Source organism: Erinaceus europaeus, chromosome 20 (assembly GCF_950295315.1).
Source record: "Erinaceus europaeus chromosome 20, mEriEur2.1, whole genome shotgun sequence".
Lineage (NCBI taxonomy): Eukaryota > Metazoa > Chordata > Mammalia > Eulipotyphla > Erinaceidae > Erinaceus > Erinaceus europaeus.
In genome coordinates this window covers 16,213,347-16,230,780 of record NC_080181.1, presented here as the reverse complement: position 1 = coordinate 16,230,780, position 17,434 = coordinate 16,213,347, and the positions used below count along the sequence as shown (strand labels likewise).

The 17,434-nt window shown below is 52.7% G+C and overlaps 2 protein-coding genes across 5 annotated transcripts in view; one reads left to right on the top strand and one right to left on the bottom strand.

Moving 5' to 3' along the window:
- Nucleotides 1–999: 999 nt before the first annotated feature.
- TAGLN (transgelin) lies at nt 1,000–9,017 on the top strand. The gene is made up of 5 exons (XM_007522975.3): nt 1,000–1,155; nt 5,643–5,834; nt 5,942–6,119; nt 6,408–6,510; nt 8,451–9,017. The coding sequence occupies exons 2-5, from the start codon at nt 5,655–5,657 to the stop codon at nt 8,593–8,595; spliced, it is 606 nt and encodes a 201-aa protein (XP_007523037.1). The 5' UTR covers nt 1,000–1,155; nt 5,643–5,654; the 3' UTR covers nt 8,596–9,017.
- Nucleotides 9,018–9,270: 253 nt separating this feature from the next.
- PCSK7 (proprotein convertase subtilisin/kexin type 7) overlaps nt 9,271–17,434 on the bottom strand; it is a 30,352-nt gene continuing 22,188 nt past the window's right edge. For all 4 annotated transcript variants that reach the window (XM_060180002.1, XM_060180003.1, XM_007522974.3 and 1 more), the window contains 5 exons: nt 14,337–14,493; nt 12,203–12,297; nt 11,381–11,474; nt 11,046–11,163; nt 9,271–10,583 (listed from right to left, as the gene is read on the bottom strand). In XM_060180002.1, the coding sequence (XP_060035985.1) occupies nt 10,221–10,583; nt 11,046–11,163; nt 11,381–11,474; nt 12,203–12,297; nt 14,337–14,493 (827 nt within the window). In that variant the 3' untranslated portion in view covers nt 9,271–10,220. The remainder of the gene's footprint in view (nt 10,584–11,045; nt 11,164–11,380; nt 11,475–12,202; nt 12,298–14,336; nt 14,494–17,434) is intronic.

The following is a 17,434-nucleotide window of genomic DNA, read 5'->3' as shown; positions in this document are numbered from 1 at the left end:
GGAAGATGGGGAAAGAAAGACACCTGCAGACCTGCTTCACCGCCTGTGAAGCAACTCTCCTGCAGGTGGGGAGTTGGGGGCTCGAACCGGGATCCTTAGACCAGTCCTTACGCTTTGCACCTTGCTCCACGTGCGCTTAACCCGCTGCCATACCGCCTGACTCCCAAAAGCTGTTTGGGTCACGTACAAGCTCAGCAGGGATGCCTAGGCTCAGCCACTTGCCATTCTCCATCTTTGGGGCAAGATGCACCCTGAGCCAGTTTCCACATCTGTCCAGTGGGTGTGGTGACTGTGCTGCCCCAGCGTGTGTGCAAAGTGCCGGGCTTGGAGCAGGCCCTCAGAAAGGATGAGTTTGGGAGTCGGCCGGTAGCACAGTGGGTTAAGCACACGTGGCGCAAAGCACAAGGACCAGCATAAGGATCCTGGTTAGAGCCCCGGCTCCCCACCTGCAGGGGAGTCGCTTCACAGGTGAAGCAGGTCTGCAGGTGTCTGTCTTTCCCCATCTTTGTCTTCCCCTCCTCTCTCCATTTCCCTGTCGTATAGGACAACATCAACAACAATAATAACTACAACAATAAAGCAACAAAAGGAAATAAATATTTAAAAAAAAGAAGAAAGGATGAATTTCCTCTCCTGGAGCTGAAGCCCCCTGCAGGAGGGAGCTGGTTTGCCTGCCCCTTGCCCCTGGCCGCACTCTCGCCAGACCGTCTCCACTCTCCCCCCTGAGACTCGAGGGGCGGGAGGCGTGAGGGAGGAGCACCCCGGGTGCAGACTCCAGGAAAGCCTTCAAGGTCCTGTCCATAAAAGGCTTTTCCCGCCGTCCCCCCCCCCCCCAGCCTGTTCGGCCCCGCCTCCGCCCGCTCCATCCCCAAAGCATGCAGGGAATGTCTCGGGCAGACCCGGGCAGACTGCTCCAACTTGGTGTCTTTCCCCAAATATGGATCCTGTGTGGAGTCACTGGGGGGCGGGGGTAGGGTGCAGAGCCGGGCAGCTTCCTCCAGCAGGGAGGGAGGGGGCGAAGGCCGAGCAGGCGGGGGAGGCTGACATCACCAGCGCCATAGCCTTTAAACCCCTCACCCCGCCAGCGCCCAGGCCCGTCTGTCTGGTCCTGACTCAGCGCTCGCTCCCTCCCTACTGCAAACCCGAGGAAGCCCTGTAAGTGCTTCTGTCCTGGCTTCACAGGGCACTTGGGTGGGGCAGCTGGGCAGCAGACCCCGCAAAGCCGAGCTCTGAAGGGTCCTGGGTGCCCTTCCCTGGTTGGGTGTGCCCCCTCCATCATCAGCAGGGCTCCTGATATCCAGGTAGAGAGGTGATCCTAACACCAAGTGGGGTGGCCGTAAGCACAGTGAAATCTTGGGGTGACTTGGCTGACTGGGAACTGGGGTGAGAGGGTGCATGTGTGCTAGGCATCTAAGCCCCACCCAGGGCTCAGTGGTCTGTTGTCCACTAGGAGCTGGTGGCCAGGTGAAGAGTCTGCTTAGCTATCAAGAGCAGGCATTCACTGGAGAGGAACCACTTTTGCAGGCACACACCTCCTTAGTGTGCGGGGCAGTCACCCCCACTATGGGCAGAGGACTGGTGGGTGGGCTGCCAGGAGGGAGGTGTGGACTGATGACCAGGGCCTCTCAGACAGGGCAGCCCGCCCTGGGCCCTTCCTGAAGCCATGGTGTAGTCACCTCTTTGGCTACTAATCTCGGAGGGAGCAATGAGTGAGGTTGCTCTTCTCTGTTCCTGGGGTTTAGATGAACCACCCCCCTGTCACCTCCAAGACACAGCTCTGCTCAGTCCCTTTTGCTTTTTTTTTTTTTTTTTTTTTTTCCTCCAGGGTTATTGCTGGGCTTGGTGCCTGCACCATGAATCCACCGCTCCTGGAGGCCATTTTTTCCCCCTTTTGTTGCCCTTGTTATTGTAGCCTCAATGTGGTTATTATTATTACCATTGTTGATGTTGTTCGTTGTTGGATAGGACAGAGAGAAATGGAGAGAGGAGGGGAAGACAGAGAGGGGGAGAGAAAGATAGACACCCGCAGACCTGCTTCACCGCCTGTGAAGCGACTCCCCTGCAGGTGGGGAGCCGGGGGCTCGAACCGGGATCCTTACACCGGTCCTTGCGCTTTGCGCGCCACGTGCGCTTAACCCACTGCGCCACCGCCTGACCCCCCCCTTTTGCTTTTTTTTTTTTTAAAGAATTCATTTATTTATTAGTGAGAAAGATAGGAGGAGAGAAAGAGCCAGATATCACTCTGGTACATGTGCTGCTGGGGATCGACCTCATGCTTGAGAGTCCGATGTTTTATCCACTGTGCCACCTCCCAGACCACATGTTTATTTATTTTTATCAGAGTACTGCTTGACTCTGGCTTCTGGTGGTTTGGAGGAATTGAACCTGGCACCTCAGAGCCTCAGGCATGAGAGTCTGTTTTCATAACCATTATGCTATCTTCTTCACTTTATTTATTGATTTATCTTTACCAGAACACTGCTCAGCTCTGGCTTATGGTGGGTCCCTTTTGCTTTGAAGAGAGAGGCTGGTCCATGTGTTTTTTTCAGGGCTCCTGCTGATGGGGGCTTTCTATCCCATTGCAGCTGGACTTAGGGAGTAGGGAGGCTGCTGGAGCCATGGGCTGGGTCAGAACAGATTCTTGGCCGGTGGCCTACTCAGTCTGTCCCTGAAAGCAGCGTTCTCCCCCACCCCCACCTCCACCCCACCAGCAGCTCCCCATGGGACTGGGAAGATCTTATGCAGAGAACTTAGAACTCTCTACTTTTAGACTCTTCATCAGGAAGGATGCAGGAGGGGCTGGGGTGCATTTCACCCACCCACACCACCCCTCCCATCCCAATATTTAGATAGAGAGGTTGCCACTTTGTGTGCTTGTCACTTTGAGCCCTGACCCCCAACTCTTCTAAGATAGAGCTGGGACTAGGGACCCCACCCCGACCTGTGCCCTGATCCTTGCACACCCAATCAATCCGGTTGGGGAGGCCACGGGTGGTGGACACAGGCTGGCGAGGGAGGTGGCAGGGCTGTTTGTCAGCTTGGGACAAACAGCTTGTCACTCACTCCCCCCTGAGTTGTGGGCATCAGTTCTTGGTCCTGGAGGTCCTGGGTGGTCGGAAGTGGGGCGAGGCACTCAGTGGGGCAGGAGAAAGCAGGACTTGGCTACTTGTAGCCAACAGGCCAGCACCTTCAGATTTGCAGGTACCCTTGGGTGAGAGTGGGTGGTGGTCCTCCAGGGGGACCAGGCTTCCCACCCCAAATAAGGAGACAGGCTCAGCTGCCACTTGGCAGTGGCAGGGCTTTAGAAGAGTCAGTCTGACCAGACAGCAAGTTGTGTTAACCACCTTTGTCCCTCTGTCTCTGTGCTTTCCCACCCAGGCCTAGGGCTGGGTTTGCCCTCATTTGCCCCTCCCCTTTCCCAGGGCTCCCCAGATCACCTGTGGGCAGTAGACCCCTCAGCCTGGGGCCTTCCTAGTGGCCTAGCCAAGTCTCCCAACGACCCGTCTGCCTAGCTCTGGTCTTGAGGAGGAACTCTTTCTGGCAGTGCCAGTGCAGGCTCTCGGCAGCATCTGCAAAGGGAGGGACTGCTTAGGAAGGCCACCCCCACCCAGGGCCCTGGCTGACAGATTCTTGGCTCAGTGATGTCCCTGGAGAACACTGGCTTCCACTCCTCAAGCTTCTACAGTGGCAGACATACCAGAGAGCAACGGTGGGTGGGCTTGCTGCTTCTCCCTGGCTCCTCAGCAAGTGTAGGTCTCTCTGGGTCTAGGCTGTGTCAGGGCTAGGCACCCTTCAGCCTCAGCTGCAGGCCAGAGGCTGAGTGGACATGGCTGAGAGCTCTGGCTTCTACAACTAGAGCACTAAGCGCAGGAAGCAGTTGGAACTGGAGACAGCTCTGTTACTGAGGCAGAGCCAGGAAGCCAGTTCACACCTAGCTGGACAAAGACACTTGCTGGCTTTACTTTGGAGACAGTGCAGCCTCCTCTGGGAGGCATCTCCAGAGCCTCTGTGGTCAATCTTGGCAGGGAAAGAATGCCATAGACCTGGACCATCAATCTGGCTTGAGGCTAAATGCAGCCACCATCTGTTTTTGTGAAGAGAGCTTTACTGGAACAAAGCCACACTGCTTTGTAGATGCATTGTCTCAAGCTGTTTCGTTGCTTCAGTGGCAAGGACCACATGGCCTGCCTGGCCTAAAATACTTGCTGTCTACCCAGCTACAAGATCAGTTTACTGATTCCATCTCCCTCACAAAAGGAGAGGGCAACAAAGACAAAACGAGTGGAATTCCATCCATAGCTGGTGGAGAGGTGTTTTGGTCTTTTCTGTAAAGATTTTTTTTAAATTTCTAAACTGTTTATTATTGGATAGAGACAGAAATTGAGAGGAGGGAGATAGAGAGGGAAAGAGGCAGAGAAACACCTGCAACCCTGCTTCACCACTTGAGAAGCTTTCCTCCTGCAGGTGGGGACCAGGGGCTTGAACTTAGGTCCCTGCATACTGCAATATGCATGGTCTGTCTTTCTTCTTTTTATTTTTAAATTTTATTTTATTTAATTTTTTTTAAAAAAGAGAGAAACACCAGAGCACTGATCAGCTCTGGTTTATGGTGGTGCGGGGGATTGAACCTGGGATTTAGGAGTCTCCGGCATGAGAGTCTGTTTGCATAACCGTGATGCTGTCTCCCCATCCCCCGACCCAGTCTGTCTTTCTTACTCTCAAAAACAAACATAATAATTGAGCGTGGAAGGTGGTTCAGCAGTAGAGTGTATATCTCATAGTTCACTCTCCAACACCATGTAAAAAATCAGTCTGTTCCTACCTGCAGGGGGAAAGCTTCACAAGTGGTGAAGCAGGGCTGCAGGTCTTTCTCTGTCTACTCCCCTCTCAATTTTTCTATTAATAATAATAATAATAATAAATCACTCTTGGGTGGGGGTAGATAGCATAATGGTTATGCAAAGAGACTGTTATGCCTGAGGCTCTGAAGTCCCAGGTTGAATCCCCCACACCACCGTAAGCCAGAACTGAGTAGTGTTCTGGTAAAAAAATAATAGTAATGGGAGCCAGGTGGTAGCACAGTGGGTTAAGCGCACATGGTGCAAAGCGCACGTACCAATGTAAGGATCTGGATTTGAGCCCCCAGCTCCCCACCTGCAGGGGGGGTCTCTTCACAAGCAGTGTGAAGCAGGTCTGCAGGTGTCTATCTTTTTCTTCCCCTCTGTCTTCCCCTCCTTTCTCCATTTCTCTCTGTCCTATCCAATAACAATGACAGCAATGACAACAATAACAAACAACAAAGGGCAACAAAAAGGAAAAAATAGCCTCCAGGAGCAGTGGAGTCATAGTGTAGGCACTAAGCCCCAGAGATAACCCTGGATACAAAATACTAATAACAACAACAATAATAAATCAGTCTGCAGGCCCGTGCGCTGGTGAAAGACGTTGCTTGAGCCTGAGCCTGATCCAGATGGGCAGGGCTCTGAACACCTGTGGGAATGGGGGCAGGGAGCAGCAAGGCAAGGGAGAAAGATGATGCCTTGGATGGATGGGCACAGGGCACGGAGTGAGAGGGTCTGCTGGTGAAGGAAAGACAGTTGTTCTCAGGCCCTGATCCTCTGCTCTGGCTTGTGCTGCTGCAGTTTCCCCGCAATATGGCCAACAAAGGTCCTTCCTATGGCATGAGCCGCGAAGTGCAGTCCAAAATCGAGAAGAAATACGACGAGGAGCTAGAGGAAAGGCTGGTGGAGTGGATCGTGGTGCAGTGTGGCCCTGATGTGGGGCGCCCAGACCGCGGGCGCCTGGGCTTCCAGGTTTGGCTGAAGAATGGTGTGGTGAGTGTCACCCTCTGCCAAACACACACCTCCGGGATGGAAGTGGGAGGCTGGGGCTGAGCCACCCTGCCTGAGCTGAGTGCCTAGCTGTATGCTGTGCCTGGCAGATTCTGAGCAAGCTGGTGAACAGTCTGTATCCTGACGGCTCCAAGCCAGTGAAGGTGCCCGAGAACCCCCCCTCCATGGTGTTCAAGCAGATGGAGCAGGTGGCACAGTTCCTGAAGGCGGCCGAGGACTACGGGGTCACCAAGACAGACATGTTCCAGACTGTTGACCTCTTTGAAGGTACAGAGAGAAAGTGGGGAGGGGCCAGGTGAGAACAGAGGCTGGATGGGAGCCAGAGGTGAGCAAAGCATCCCATGAGGGGTGGGCAGGGTGGGCACTGCACTGGCCAAGGGGAACACAACACACACACACACACACACACACACACACACACACACACACACGGCTCCTCCATGGCCTCCTTGGATTGAGACACCAGCTCTGCCGCCAGGCTTGGCCCTTTCTCTGGGAGGTGGGGGAGGACCTGCTCGGAGGCCCATCTGCCCCACCCCCTCTTCCCTCTCCCAGGTAAGGACATGGCTGCAGTGCAGAGGACCCTGATGGCACTGGGCAGCCTGGCGGTGACCAAGAATGACGGGCACTACCGTGGAGACCCCAACTGGTTTATGAAGTGAGTGGCAGGTGACCGGGCAGTAGTGTGGGGAAGCAGGTATCCAGGGAGGGAAAAAGCAAAGGTTTGGCATTTAAAAACAGATGTATTCAAAGTGAAGATTTAGGGGCCCAGGTGGATGGCGCACCCTGTTGAGCACACATGGTAACACGTGTGCAGGGACCCAGGTTCAAGCCCCCATTCCTCACCTGCAGGGGGGAAGCTTCATCAGCAGTGAAGCTGTGTGACAGGTACTCTCCCTCTACCTCCTTCTCCCCTCTCAATTTCTATCTGTCCTATCAAAACAACAACAACAACGAAAAAGTGAAGGGTAGATGTTTTCTTAATGCCTTATTAGATTCGCTATGTGAGGGGGGGGAGGTGGAGCACCCCTCCAGCCAGCTGAGGCCTCAGCATGCAAAGCACCTGCTTTGTTCTGGAGCCCCCTCCCTGGCCAACCCCAAGACCTTTTTTTTTTTTTTTTTTTTTTAAATTATTTTCCCCTTTTGTTGCCCTTGTTTCTTATTGTTGTAGTTATTACTGTTGTTATTGATGTTGTCGTCGTTGGATAGGACAGAGAGAAGTGGAGAGAGGAGGGGAAGACAGAGAGGGGTAGAGAAAGATAGACACCTGCAGACCTGCTTCAAAGACACCTGTGAAGCGACTCCACTGCAGGTGGGGAGCTGGAGGCTCGAACTGGGATCCTTACACTGGTCCTTGCTCCCCCCCCTTTTTTTTAATGCAACACCAGGGAATGAGCTGAGCATCTTATGCATGTACAACACTGTGGAACAGCTTGACTTGGACCAACTTTTTTAATTTTAGAGGCTTAGAGAAAGGAGAGGGAGAGAGGAGTGAGAATGAGACAGAAAGAGAAAGGAGACATTAGAGCACAGCTCCAACATCTATAGAGCACCCCTGTGCCATACATGGTGTTCCTGTGTGGTGCTGGGGCTCAAACCCAGGGCCTCATACACAAGGCATCTGCTTTGCCCAGTGAGCTATCTCACAGCTCCCATCCAAAAATTTTTTTTTTGCCTCCAGGGTTATCACTGGGGCTCAGTGCCAGCACTATGAATCCACTGCTCCTGGAGGCCATTTTTCCCATTTTGTTGCCCTTGTTGTAGTAGTTGTTATTGTTATAGCTGTTGTTGCTGCTGGATAGGACAGAGAGAAATTGAGAGAGGAGGGGAAGACAGAGAGTGGAAGAGAAAGATAGACACCTGCAGACCTGCTTTACCACCTGTGAAGCGCCTCTCCTGTAGGTGGGGAGGGGGGGGGAGGGGGACGGGGGCTCGGACCAGGATCTTTACCCTGCAATTTTTTTTTTTTAAATCAGGGATTGAACCTGGGACTTTGGAGCCTCAGGCATGAGTCTCTTTGCATAACCATTATGCTATCTACCTCCTTCCCCTATCTGAATATTTCTTGATAGCCCCCTCTCAAGCCTCTAGTGCTCAGGCAATATCCGTAGCCTGTGGGGCAAGCTAGGTTAAGGGAACAACAGATGGAAGGCAAGAGGGAAAAGGGGTGGGACTGGCGCTGGCAAGTCTCAGGACAGTAAGACCAGGGCCGACAGAACAGCTCACTTGCATAGTGACCCAGCCTCCATCTCAGCCTCCGCACACTGGAGCCAGTTTCAGTGCTGTGGTGTCTCCCTGTCTCTCTACCTGAAGTCAGTTCAGAGCAGTGAAACCCAAGAGATGATAACAACACAACGGCAAAGCAGGGGCTGGGTTATAGTTCACTGGGTTGAGTGCAGGACTCTGAGCCCCTGGTCCCCACCTGTCGTGAGGAAGCTTCATGAGTGGTGGAACAGTGCTGCAGGCGTCTCTTTCCCTGCTCTCTCCTCTATCAACATGAAACAGAATGGCTGCTGCTGGGAAAGGCTGCAAGCACCAACCCCCAGAAACAACCCTGGTGTCCAGAAAAAGTCATGACGAGTCTCCTTCCTCTTCTAGGAAAGCCCAGGAGCACAAGAGGGAGTTCACAGAGAGCCAGCTGCAGGAGGGCAAGCATGTCATCGGCCTACAGATGGGCAGCAACAGAGGGGCCTCCCAGGCTGGCATGACAGGCTATGGACGGCCTCGGCAGATCATCAGTTAGAGGGGTGCCAGGCCCCACTGTCCCCAGCTCCTCGGCCACAGCCTCGCCCGCCTCCCCCTCACTGTAGTTGAGCCCCGGCCAAGCTTCAAGGCTCTGTCACTGAGCAGAGGTGACTGCACTGGGCAGCTTCCCCCACTCCTGGGCATCAGCCCCTGTTCCCTCCCCCAAGCACCACTCCTAGCTGGCTGTCCTCCGAGACCCCCCCCACCTCTCCACCCAACTGTCTCTCCCCCATCCTGGGCTGAGCAGGGGGCATGTGGGCTGGGGTAACCTGGGTGGGGCCAACCCCACTGTCCTTGGCAACAAATGCCTACTGAAAGAACCCAGCCCAATCTCCCCCCCCCCACCCCGCCCCGTTTTTTGCTGGAATACTTTGTGGGAGTGAAATTTAAAGAGGAAACAAATATACACATTGGTCTTTTTCTCGGGTCTGGCTGGCAGTCTCACTTGCCCACGTCACCTCTGCGGTGGCTCCCAGGGCCATGAGCGGGGGGAACAGATGGGCATCTGGGTGCTCTGAAGGCCACCTTGCATTCTGGGGGTACTGGAGGGGCAGGTTTTCAGAGGATGCCAACAGTGGAAGGGGAGGGCAAAGTCTGAAGGGAGAGGGGAGAAGCCTAGCCATGGATGCTGGTTTGGGTGGGGAGGAGGGCAGAAACCAGGCAGGGAATGGCAGACTGTGTGGACGGTTTCTATTTTGGAAAAGGCTGTGCAGGAAAAAAAAATTCAACAAAATGTTGCAGTGAAAAAAAAAAAAAGAGAAAAATCAAACCTGAAGCATAAAAAACAAATAAACAAAACACACCCATTCAGATCAACCAAGAAGCTCAGCAGTGGCGGACAGGCCACAGGTGGGTGGGAGTTGAGCCCGGCCTCTGGTGGGAGAGGCCATTTCCCTGAGCACTCTGCTGAGGAAGGCTGGAGCTCAGGGCAACACCCGCCTCGCCCTGCCCTGCCCTGCTGTGGACCCCCTTTGAAGCAGCACAGACGCAGGGGGTCCGCCCCCAACCCCCTTTGCCAGGAGCATCCCCAGAGCTTCTAGGAGGAAGAGGCCAAGGTGTGAGAGTTGGGGGTGTGTTTGAGGCTGACTTCTGATCCAGGATGGTGGAAGCAGCTGTGTTCAGGGCATATGTGCTAGGCTGCATCCCAGGTCCAAGGCTGGGGCAGGCAGGTGGGCAAGGAGGGAGAGGAAGTCTGTTTTGGGCCACTGAAAACAGGCATTTGTGCACTCCGACTCTGCCCCGAGCCTTACTCCCAGGTGATCCCCATGATGCTTCCTCTGAGATGCTTCTCAGGCCCTTGGCAGTGCTTTCTTACCAACACAGTCAGGGGCTCTAAGGCCCCCACCCAGGAGAAACGAAGGGGGGCAGCCTGCCAAGGGGGTAGGCCTTCTCCCCTGGTGGACCCCTGGTGGGGCTGAAAGGCCCTGTTGCTGCTGCCACTTGCCAGCGTTCCTCAGCCACCTGTGCCTAAAGAATGCCCTTGTGCTGGCAGGGCCCTGGATTCCGTAGGAGGCTTGGGGCTACCCTCTCCCCGGACCCTCTGGGAGTCCAAGCAGCTTCCCCAGCACCCCTAGTCCAGGGGGAGGAAGAGCCCTTTCCACATGGAGGCTGTCCAGCCCTGGGTCAGCAAATCTGCTCCTCCTTCCCCTGCAGTAGGTCGGGGGGCAGGTGCTGGCAGAGACAGTTCTGGGCACTCCTGCCTGGGGATAGGTCCCAGTCCCCCGGACCCAGCAGGTCTGGCCCAAGGAGACTGGAGGTCAGGGGGCCCTCACGCTCAGTCTCCACCGAGTCCGGGTCCTTGCCGTTGCAAAGCGGCACCGACTCCAGCTCTGTGCCCTCTTCCCTGGATTTCCGGCTGCGCTGGCGCCAGTGGCAGGGCCCACTCCTGCAAGCCAAGCGAGAGGCCACACTCCTCTGGCTTAAGTACACCTCCAGCATGTAGTAAACGGTCCAGAAGACGGTGAAGCAGCCCACCAGCACCAGGGTCTGGGGGAAAAGTCAAACACCTGTGTTAGGTCCCAAAGCCTTTCAGCACAGTGAGTCCTCAGAAGGACTCGCTCTTTACAGGAATGCCTGTCCTACGACAAACCGCCTTCTCGCAGCCCCCCGCCCAATGCCTCTATGAGACTTCAGGAAGTAAATCCAGGGTCTTCCCAGGCTTTTTATCTTTAAAGAGAGAGACAGGCACAGACACCACAGTTCCACTCCACCATTCACAGAACTTGTTCTGTGCCATCTGCAGTTCTCCTGTCTGGTACCGGGGCTGGATCTAAGGGCCTTTGCTTGGGAAGGTGATCTCTACCAGGTCCCCTTCATGCTTCTGAGAGTTAAGAGTAGGGATTGAGGGCTTTCTAACTCTCCCCTCCCCAAGTCACCTCGAGTGGCCCCAGGACAACACTCCCCAGGAACAGTCCTGCCTGTCTGTAGCCTGAGTCTGGGCCCGAGTACCTTGAGGGTGTTTGGGGTGATGGTGTAACCGTCTTCCTCAGGAATCTTCAGCCCGGGAGGACAGGGCAGGGTGAAGTCATCACGAAGGTACTTCCCACTCATGGCACTTTCTAACAGCCTGTGAGGGGTGGGGTGGGGTGGAGAAGAACTGGAAACGCCCTCCTGCACCTGCCCGGGCCAGCCTCACATCTTTTCCCTGAATCAAGGGGAGTCCCACAGCATAAAGGGGGTGGGGTGCACCCCAAGGGCCCTCGGCCAGCAGCCTTGTCCCATAGCCTGAACCTAGAGCTGGGAGGCAGACTTGGGGTGCAGAGGGAGGTGTGAGGGGTACCTACCTTTGCCTGTCTCTGATGTCCACAGGGCTCCATGTGGAGCCGTAGAGGGTCAGCTGCCACTGCTGGAGCAGGCCAGCTGGGGCTACCTCGTCTCCTAGACAGTGGAGAGTCGTCTCTGAACCACGGGGACCCAGGAGCCCTACCCATCTCCCAACCTGAAGGTCTACCGTGGTAGTTGTCTGGCTGCATCCCCACTGATTCTGGGGCTCTGCAGCTGTGCCTCATGGGGCAGCCTGAGAGGTGGAGGTGGGGTTGGGGGTTGAAGGTGACACTCCCAATGGAGAAGTTTTCCTTTTATCTCTTTCATAGCGGGGGTTTTGCTTAGGGGAAAAAATGTTCTCCTACGAAACACATGAATAACTAAGGTGACTGGCAGCTGGAAGGGTGAGTTCACTCTCTGTTTCCTTACTGAACACTGTGGCCTTCTACCAGTTACCTCAAACTTTCGGATGAGCCTCAGTTAAAAAAAAAAAAAATGGTGACAATCAGTCCTGCCCTTACCTGCCTACCAGGGTTGGCCGAAGAATGGATATATGTGAAAGGACTTGAAATGTGGTTTCAACAAGGAATTTGTGTTGCTATCCTGAGGAAAAATGGATCAGTCACTTCTCCAAAGAGTATGAGAGGGAGAACAGATGAACAGTTTTCAGATACCCATGCCTGCTTCTTGACAGAGGACATAGCTTTTGGCATCTACCCTCTCGGCCCAGTGTACCCACAGTACACACAGGATGATTGCGATGGTGGCTATGAGGCCCCAAGGGACCAGATGGCCACTGTGACAGGGAGGGCCTTGGTGGCAGGGCAGGCAGGCAGGCTTACCTACATCCCTGACCACGAGTCTGTATGTCCCTCTGGCCCTCTCTCCCCAGCACCGCACGGTGGAGAAGGTCCAGGCATTGAAGCCGTTGGGGTCCCTAGGGAAAAGGATAGGTTGGAAGACCTGGAAGGCAGAGCAGAACTTGTCCTTTTCTCCCTGGCAGCTATTTTCTTGCTGCAGTCAGTGGCCAGGGAAGTGGAGCAGTAGTCTGGGCAGTGGGGAGCCCTCAAATGGTCCCTGGCTCCCAAGACCTCATGGACTGAGGAGCTTATGTCACTAACTTGGTGGAGAAAAGCAAACGTGGAGAGCATGCAGGCCTGGGAGTGAGAGAGCTAGGCTTATGCTAACTCTCTTGGGCACTAAACTTTGGACGGGTTTCCTCACTTGTTGAAGTAAAGTTCTACTGCCTGGGAGATGGCACAGTGGCACAAAGTGTTGGGCACCTGAACATGAGGTCCTGAGTTCGATCTATGACAAATATGCCAGAATAATGTTCTGGTTCTCTCTGTGTGTCTGTGACTAATAAATATGTGCATCTTAATAAAAAAAGTGAGAATTTTTTTTTTTTTGGTAGTATTGGGACTTCATTGCTTCATGCCACCATTTTTAGTTAGAAAGAGAGAAACAGAAAGAGGGAGAAAGGAAGACACTAGAGTATCAAAGCTTCCCCTAGAACAGTGGGACCTGGGCTTGATCCTGGGTCACACACAACAAAGCTCCCAGGTGAGCTAGCTTACTGACTCTTCCCCCCCCCCCCTTTATTGTCCTCCAGGGTTATCACTGGGGCTTGGTACCTGCACTATGAATCCACTGCTCCTATGGCCATTTTTTCTGTTTTTTTTTTTGGATAAAGAGAAATTGAGAGAATAGGGAAGATAGAGAAAGAGAGAGAAAGACCTGCATCACCACTTGTAAAGTGACCCCCCCCTACAGGTGGGGAGCTGGGGGCTCGAACCGGGATCCTTGCCTGCGGGTCCTTACTATATGCACTTAACTCAATGCACCACCTCTACCCCCCCTTCTTTCCTTCTGATGGAGGAAAGAACCAGAACATCACTCTGGCGGGTCAAAACTTGGGGCCTTGTGCTTGATAAGTCCAGAACTTTAGCAACTGCATTACTTCTAGGGCTGCAGGGTTTAACTTTATGAGTGAGAGAAGGGAATCAGAGACCCAAACACCACTCAGTTCTGGCAGTATGTGGTGTTAGTAAATGGCTTCTAGGGGACTGGGCGGTAAAGCCATAGATAAAGTGCTGGACTCTCAAGCATGAGGTCCTGGCTTTGACCCTGAGCATCACATGTCCCAGAGTGATGCTCTGGTTCTCTCTCCCATAAATAAGTAAGTAAATACAGAAATGGTTCCCAAGCAACTGGAAAAATGGCTAAAAGTAGCAGAGTGTGCGCTGAGGTTCCCAGTTTAATCCCCAGCATCACATGTAACACAGTGTACTCTGGCTTCCTTCTTTCTCTGTTTCATGTGGAACTCTCTCATATGTAATCAAAATATTGATCTTAAAAAAAAAAAGACTATCCTGGGAGTCGGGTTGTAGCGCAGTGGGTTAAGCGCATGTGGCGCAAAGCGCAAGGACCGGCATAAGGATCCCAGTTCGAGCCCCCGGCTCCCCACCTGCCGGGGAGTCACTTCACAGGTGGTGAAGCAGGTCTGCAGGTGTCTGTCTTTCTCTCCCCCTTCTCCATTGCTCTCTGTTCTATCTAACAATGATGATATCAATAACAACAACAATAACTACAACAACAATGAAAAACAAGGGCGACAAAAGGGAAAATATAAAAAATATTTATATATATATATATATATATACATATATATATATATATATATATATATATATATATATATATATATATAAAAGACTATCCCATGCCATGGTTGCTTAGAATAGGGTCAGTATCCATATCTTCTCTCTTTTTCTCCTATTACTTTGAGAGAGAGAGAGAGAGAGAGAGAGAGAGAGATACTGAGCAGAGCCATTTTATTCAGGGTTAGAATCTGGGGCCTCACACATGGAAGGTTGTGTTGCTGTACCATGCAACCACCTCCCTGAGCCCCACTTGTTTTTTGCAAAAAGGCCCTTGTTGCAAAGAGAGCACAGAGGCAGGAGCAGGTGTACGTACGAGTCCATGGTGCGTGGGGTGCCGATGAGGGACATCATGCCGCTGGGGCAGAACAGCTTCAGCTCCAGGCTGCCCCGCCGAGGGTGTGTGATGGAGACTGTCACCGCCACGTGCTCCAGTGTCTTCAGCCCTGACATCTCCAGGTCCGTCCTGCTGACTGTGGGAAGTCAGGCTGGGCAGCTTAGAAACCTGCCTAGTGGACATTCCCGCCCTCACTTCATCCCCAATGTACACAAAGGCACACATTCACCACAGTCACGCTCAGGCATGCATAGCAGGCCTATGACCAAACGCTAGTGAACAGATTGAACCTGCTGCTTTCAAGGCATTTGTACTATACTTTGGAGGCTAGCCAAGAAGACTATAGCCCAGACACAGAGAAGCACCAAGTGGGCCGGAGCATAGTGTAATGGTTATGCAAACACACTCTCATGCCAGAAGCTCCAAAGTCCTAGATTCAATCCCCTGCACCAACATAAGCCCAAGCTGAGCAGTGCTCTGGTAAAAGGATAATAAAATAAATAAAAAAGTTTGAGAGAGACGGAAGGGAAAGCACCAAGCAGAGGAGCTGCAATTGCTCATTCATTCAAACATGAATTTCCGGTGCTTCCTGAGTTTCAGGCTCTGTACCAGATGCTGGGACTCTAGTGCTAAGTTGGACATGGCCCCCGCCTTCTAACTGCAGGTGGAAAAAGCTCTGGTGTGAGGTGTGCCTTGCTGGTGGGAAAACAGAGACAGCCCATTCACAGGCAGGGGTGGAAAGGACCCCATTTTACAGGGACGGTAACACAGAGTATTCAAAACAACTCCTGTAGGGAATCAGCGTCATGGAGATTATGCGGCATGAGAAAGGCCAGCCTCAAAAGCAGCCCCGGAGTGTGATGTCATTGATGGAATATTCATGAATGCCCTAAGCGTGGAGATGGAGAACAGGTGAGTGGCTGTGGGTGCTGAGTGGGCAGACGGGGTAGAGGTGGCCAGAGGGAAACACAAAGCAGACCTGTGGCCACAGCATGTTTGGATCTTGGTGACAAAAGGCTATACATGCAATAAGACCACAGTGTGTGTGTGTCTGTGTGTGTGTGTGTGTGTGTGTGTGTGTGTAGACTACTGCTAACATCTGAATCAGCTCTCTTAGTTACATCAGCACCTTTTTTAATGTCTAGAGAAGGGTACACAAGCCTTCTCTGAATGTTTTCTTTTTTTTTAAATTAATTAATTTTTTAAAATAACTTTTTTATATTTATTTTTTTTTATTTATTCCCTTTTGTTGCCCTTGTTGTTTTATTGTAGTTATTATTGTTGTTGTCGTTGTTGGATAGGACAGAGAGAAATGGAGAGAGGGAGGGGAAGACAGAGAGGAGGAGAGAAAGATAGACACCTGCAGACCTGCTTCACCGCCTGTGAAGCGACTCCCCTGCAGGTGGGGAGCCGGGGTTCGAACTGGGATCCTTACGCCGGTCCTTGTGCTTTGCGCCACCTGCACTCTACCACTGAGCCATGCCCACAACCATCTCCTAAATCTTGTTCCTCTTGCTTCAAATGATAAATGAGCAGCTGCCAGAAGCGTCCATGCCTAGGAAAGCTCATCAGGCATGCTGGGGGAACACCTCTTGGTTAGTGGGAAGCAGGGGATCAAAGAGCTAGAGGGGACCCCTGTCCTCTTCTGAGTTGGTCCCAGACGGTGTGCGTGCAGAGCCTGGGGCTTCTGACTCCACTGCATTCCTGGGAATGTTCCTGTACTTCTCTGCCTTGGCCGCCCCTTTATGCCCTTTCCAAGACAGCATTCCTTTTACGGAAAATCCAATGAACTGGGCCCATGGACTTCCTTTCATGTAGAGGGAAACAGGGTCAGTGCTGGGCATGGAGAGGATGAGAGACAACAGAACTCTTGGGGGGGTCCATTCTTGGGGAGCTGGTTCTGCTCCTCCCTTCTGAACAACTTTTTTCAGCCTTTCCTTCTCCTTCTTTAAAATTTACTTGTATATTTTGAGACAAATTGAGAGAGGCAAGGGAGAGAGGAAAAAAAAGAAAGAGAGAGAGAAATTGAGAGGGGAGGGGGGGATAAGGTGAGAGACAGAGAGACACCAGCAGACCTGCTTCACCACTCGTCAAGTTTTCTCCCTGCAAATGGGGACAAGGGACTTGAACCTGCTTGTGTACTGTAGGTGTGCGCTTAACCAGGTGCACCACAGCGTGGCTCTGCACTTTCTCTTTTATTACTGATAGAGAGAACCAAAGCATCACTCTGGCATATACGATGTCAGGGGTTGAACTCAGGACCGCATGCTTTTAAGTCCAACACTTTACCCACTATGCCAACCCCTGGGCTGCATTTCCTCCTCTTAAAAAAAGAATCATCTACTTATTTATTTATTATGAGAGAAAGAATGAGGGAGGAGGAAAGGACCAGAGCACTGCTCAGTTCTGACATAAGGTGGTGGAAGATTGAATCTGTGGCTTCTGGGACATCAGGTAGGTGAGTTAGCGCTCTGAGCTGTCTTCCTAGTCATTCCACCTCTTGGAATGGTCTGATCACTTCTGAGGAGGTTGGGAAAAGTGACAATGGAGTCCTAGTTTGGGCACAAAGCATGGCCTGCTTCAGTCTTCACAAAGAAACAGTGACTAACTCTGCCAAAATCCTCCAGGGAGAGAAACATGCCCCCAGGAGCTGGAGACAGGGGAAGCTCTCAAGCAGCAACTGTGAGAAATCTGAAGACAGACGGTCCTCCGTCGCTGTTCCCCAACCTTGTGTTCTCAGCTCTAGGAAGGGGTTTAACCTCTGTGCTTGACAGAAAACCACATTTCTGACGTGCAGCTTTCAGATAATGCTTGTGGCCCTGAATGCAGCAAGTGCAGGGGGCAGGGGGGCGACCAGTGCCTGGGGTGACCTCTACCTGCCCCTCTGTCCCGACACTGTCTCTGTGTCAGACAAGCTGAGAACCAAAGGAAGGAAGGACCCCCAGCTCCTCTGTGTCAGACAAGCTGAGAACCAAAGGAAGGAAGGACCCCCAGCTCCTCTGTGTCAGACAAGCTGAGAACCAAAGGAAGGAAGGACCCCCAGCTCCTCTGTGTCAGACAAGCTGAGAACCAAAGGA

Excerpts from the sequence above, each read along its gene's own strand:
- TAGLN (XM_007522975.3), top strand. The coding sequence starts at position 5,655 with ATGGCCAACAAAGGTCCTTCCTATGGCATGAGCCGCGAAGTGCAGTCC. Across the intron at positions 5,835-5,941 it reads TTTGGCTGAAGAATGGTGTG|ATTCTGAGCAAGCTGGTGAA; the intron begins GTGAGTGTCACC and ends TGTGCCTGGCAG. Across the intron at positions 6,511-8,450 it reads GACCCCAACTGGTTTATGAA|GAAAGCCCAGGAGCACAAGA; the intron begins GTGAGTGGCAGG and ends TTCCTCTTCTAG.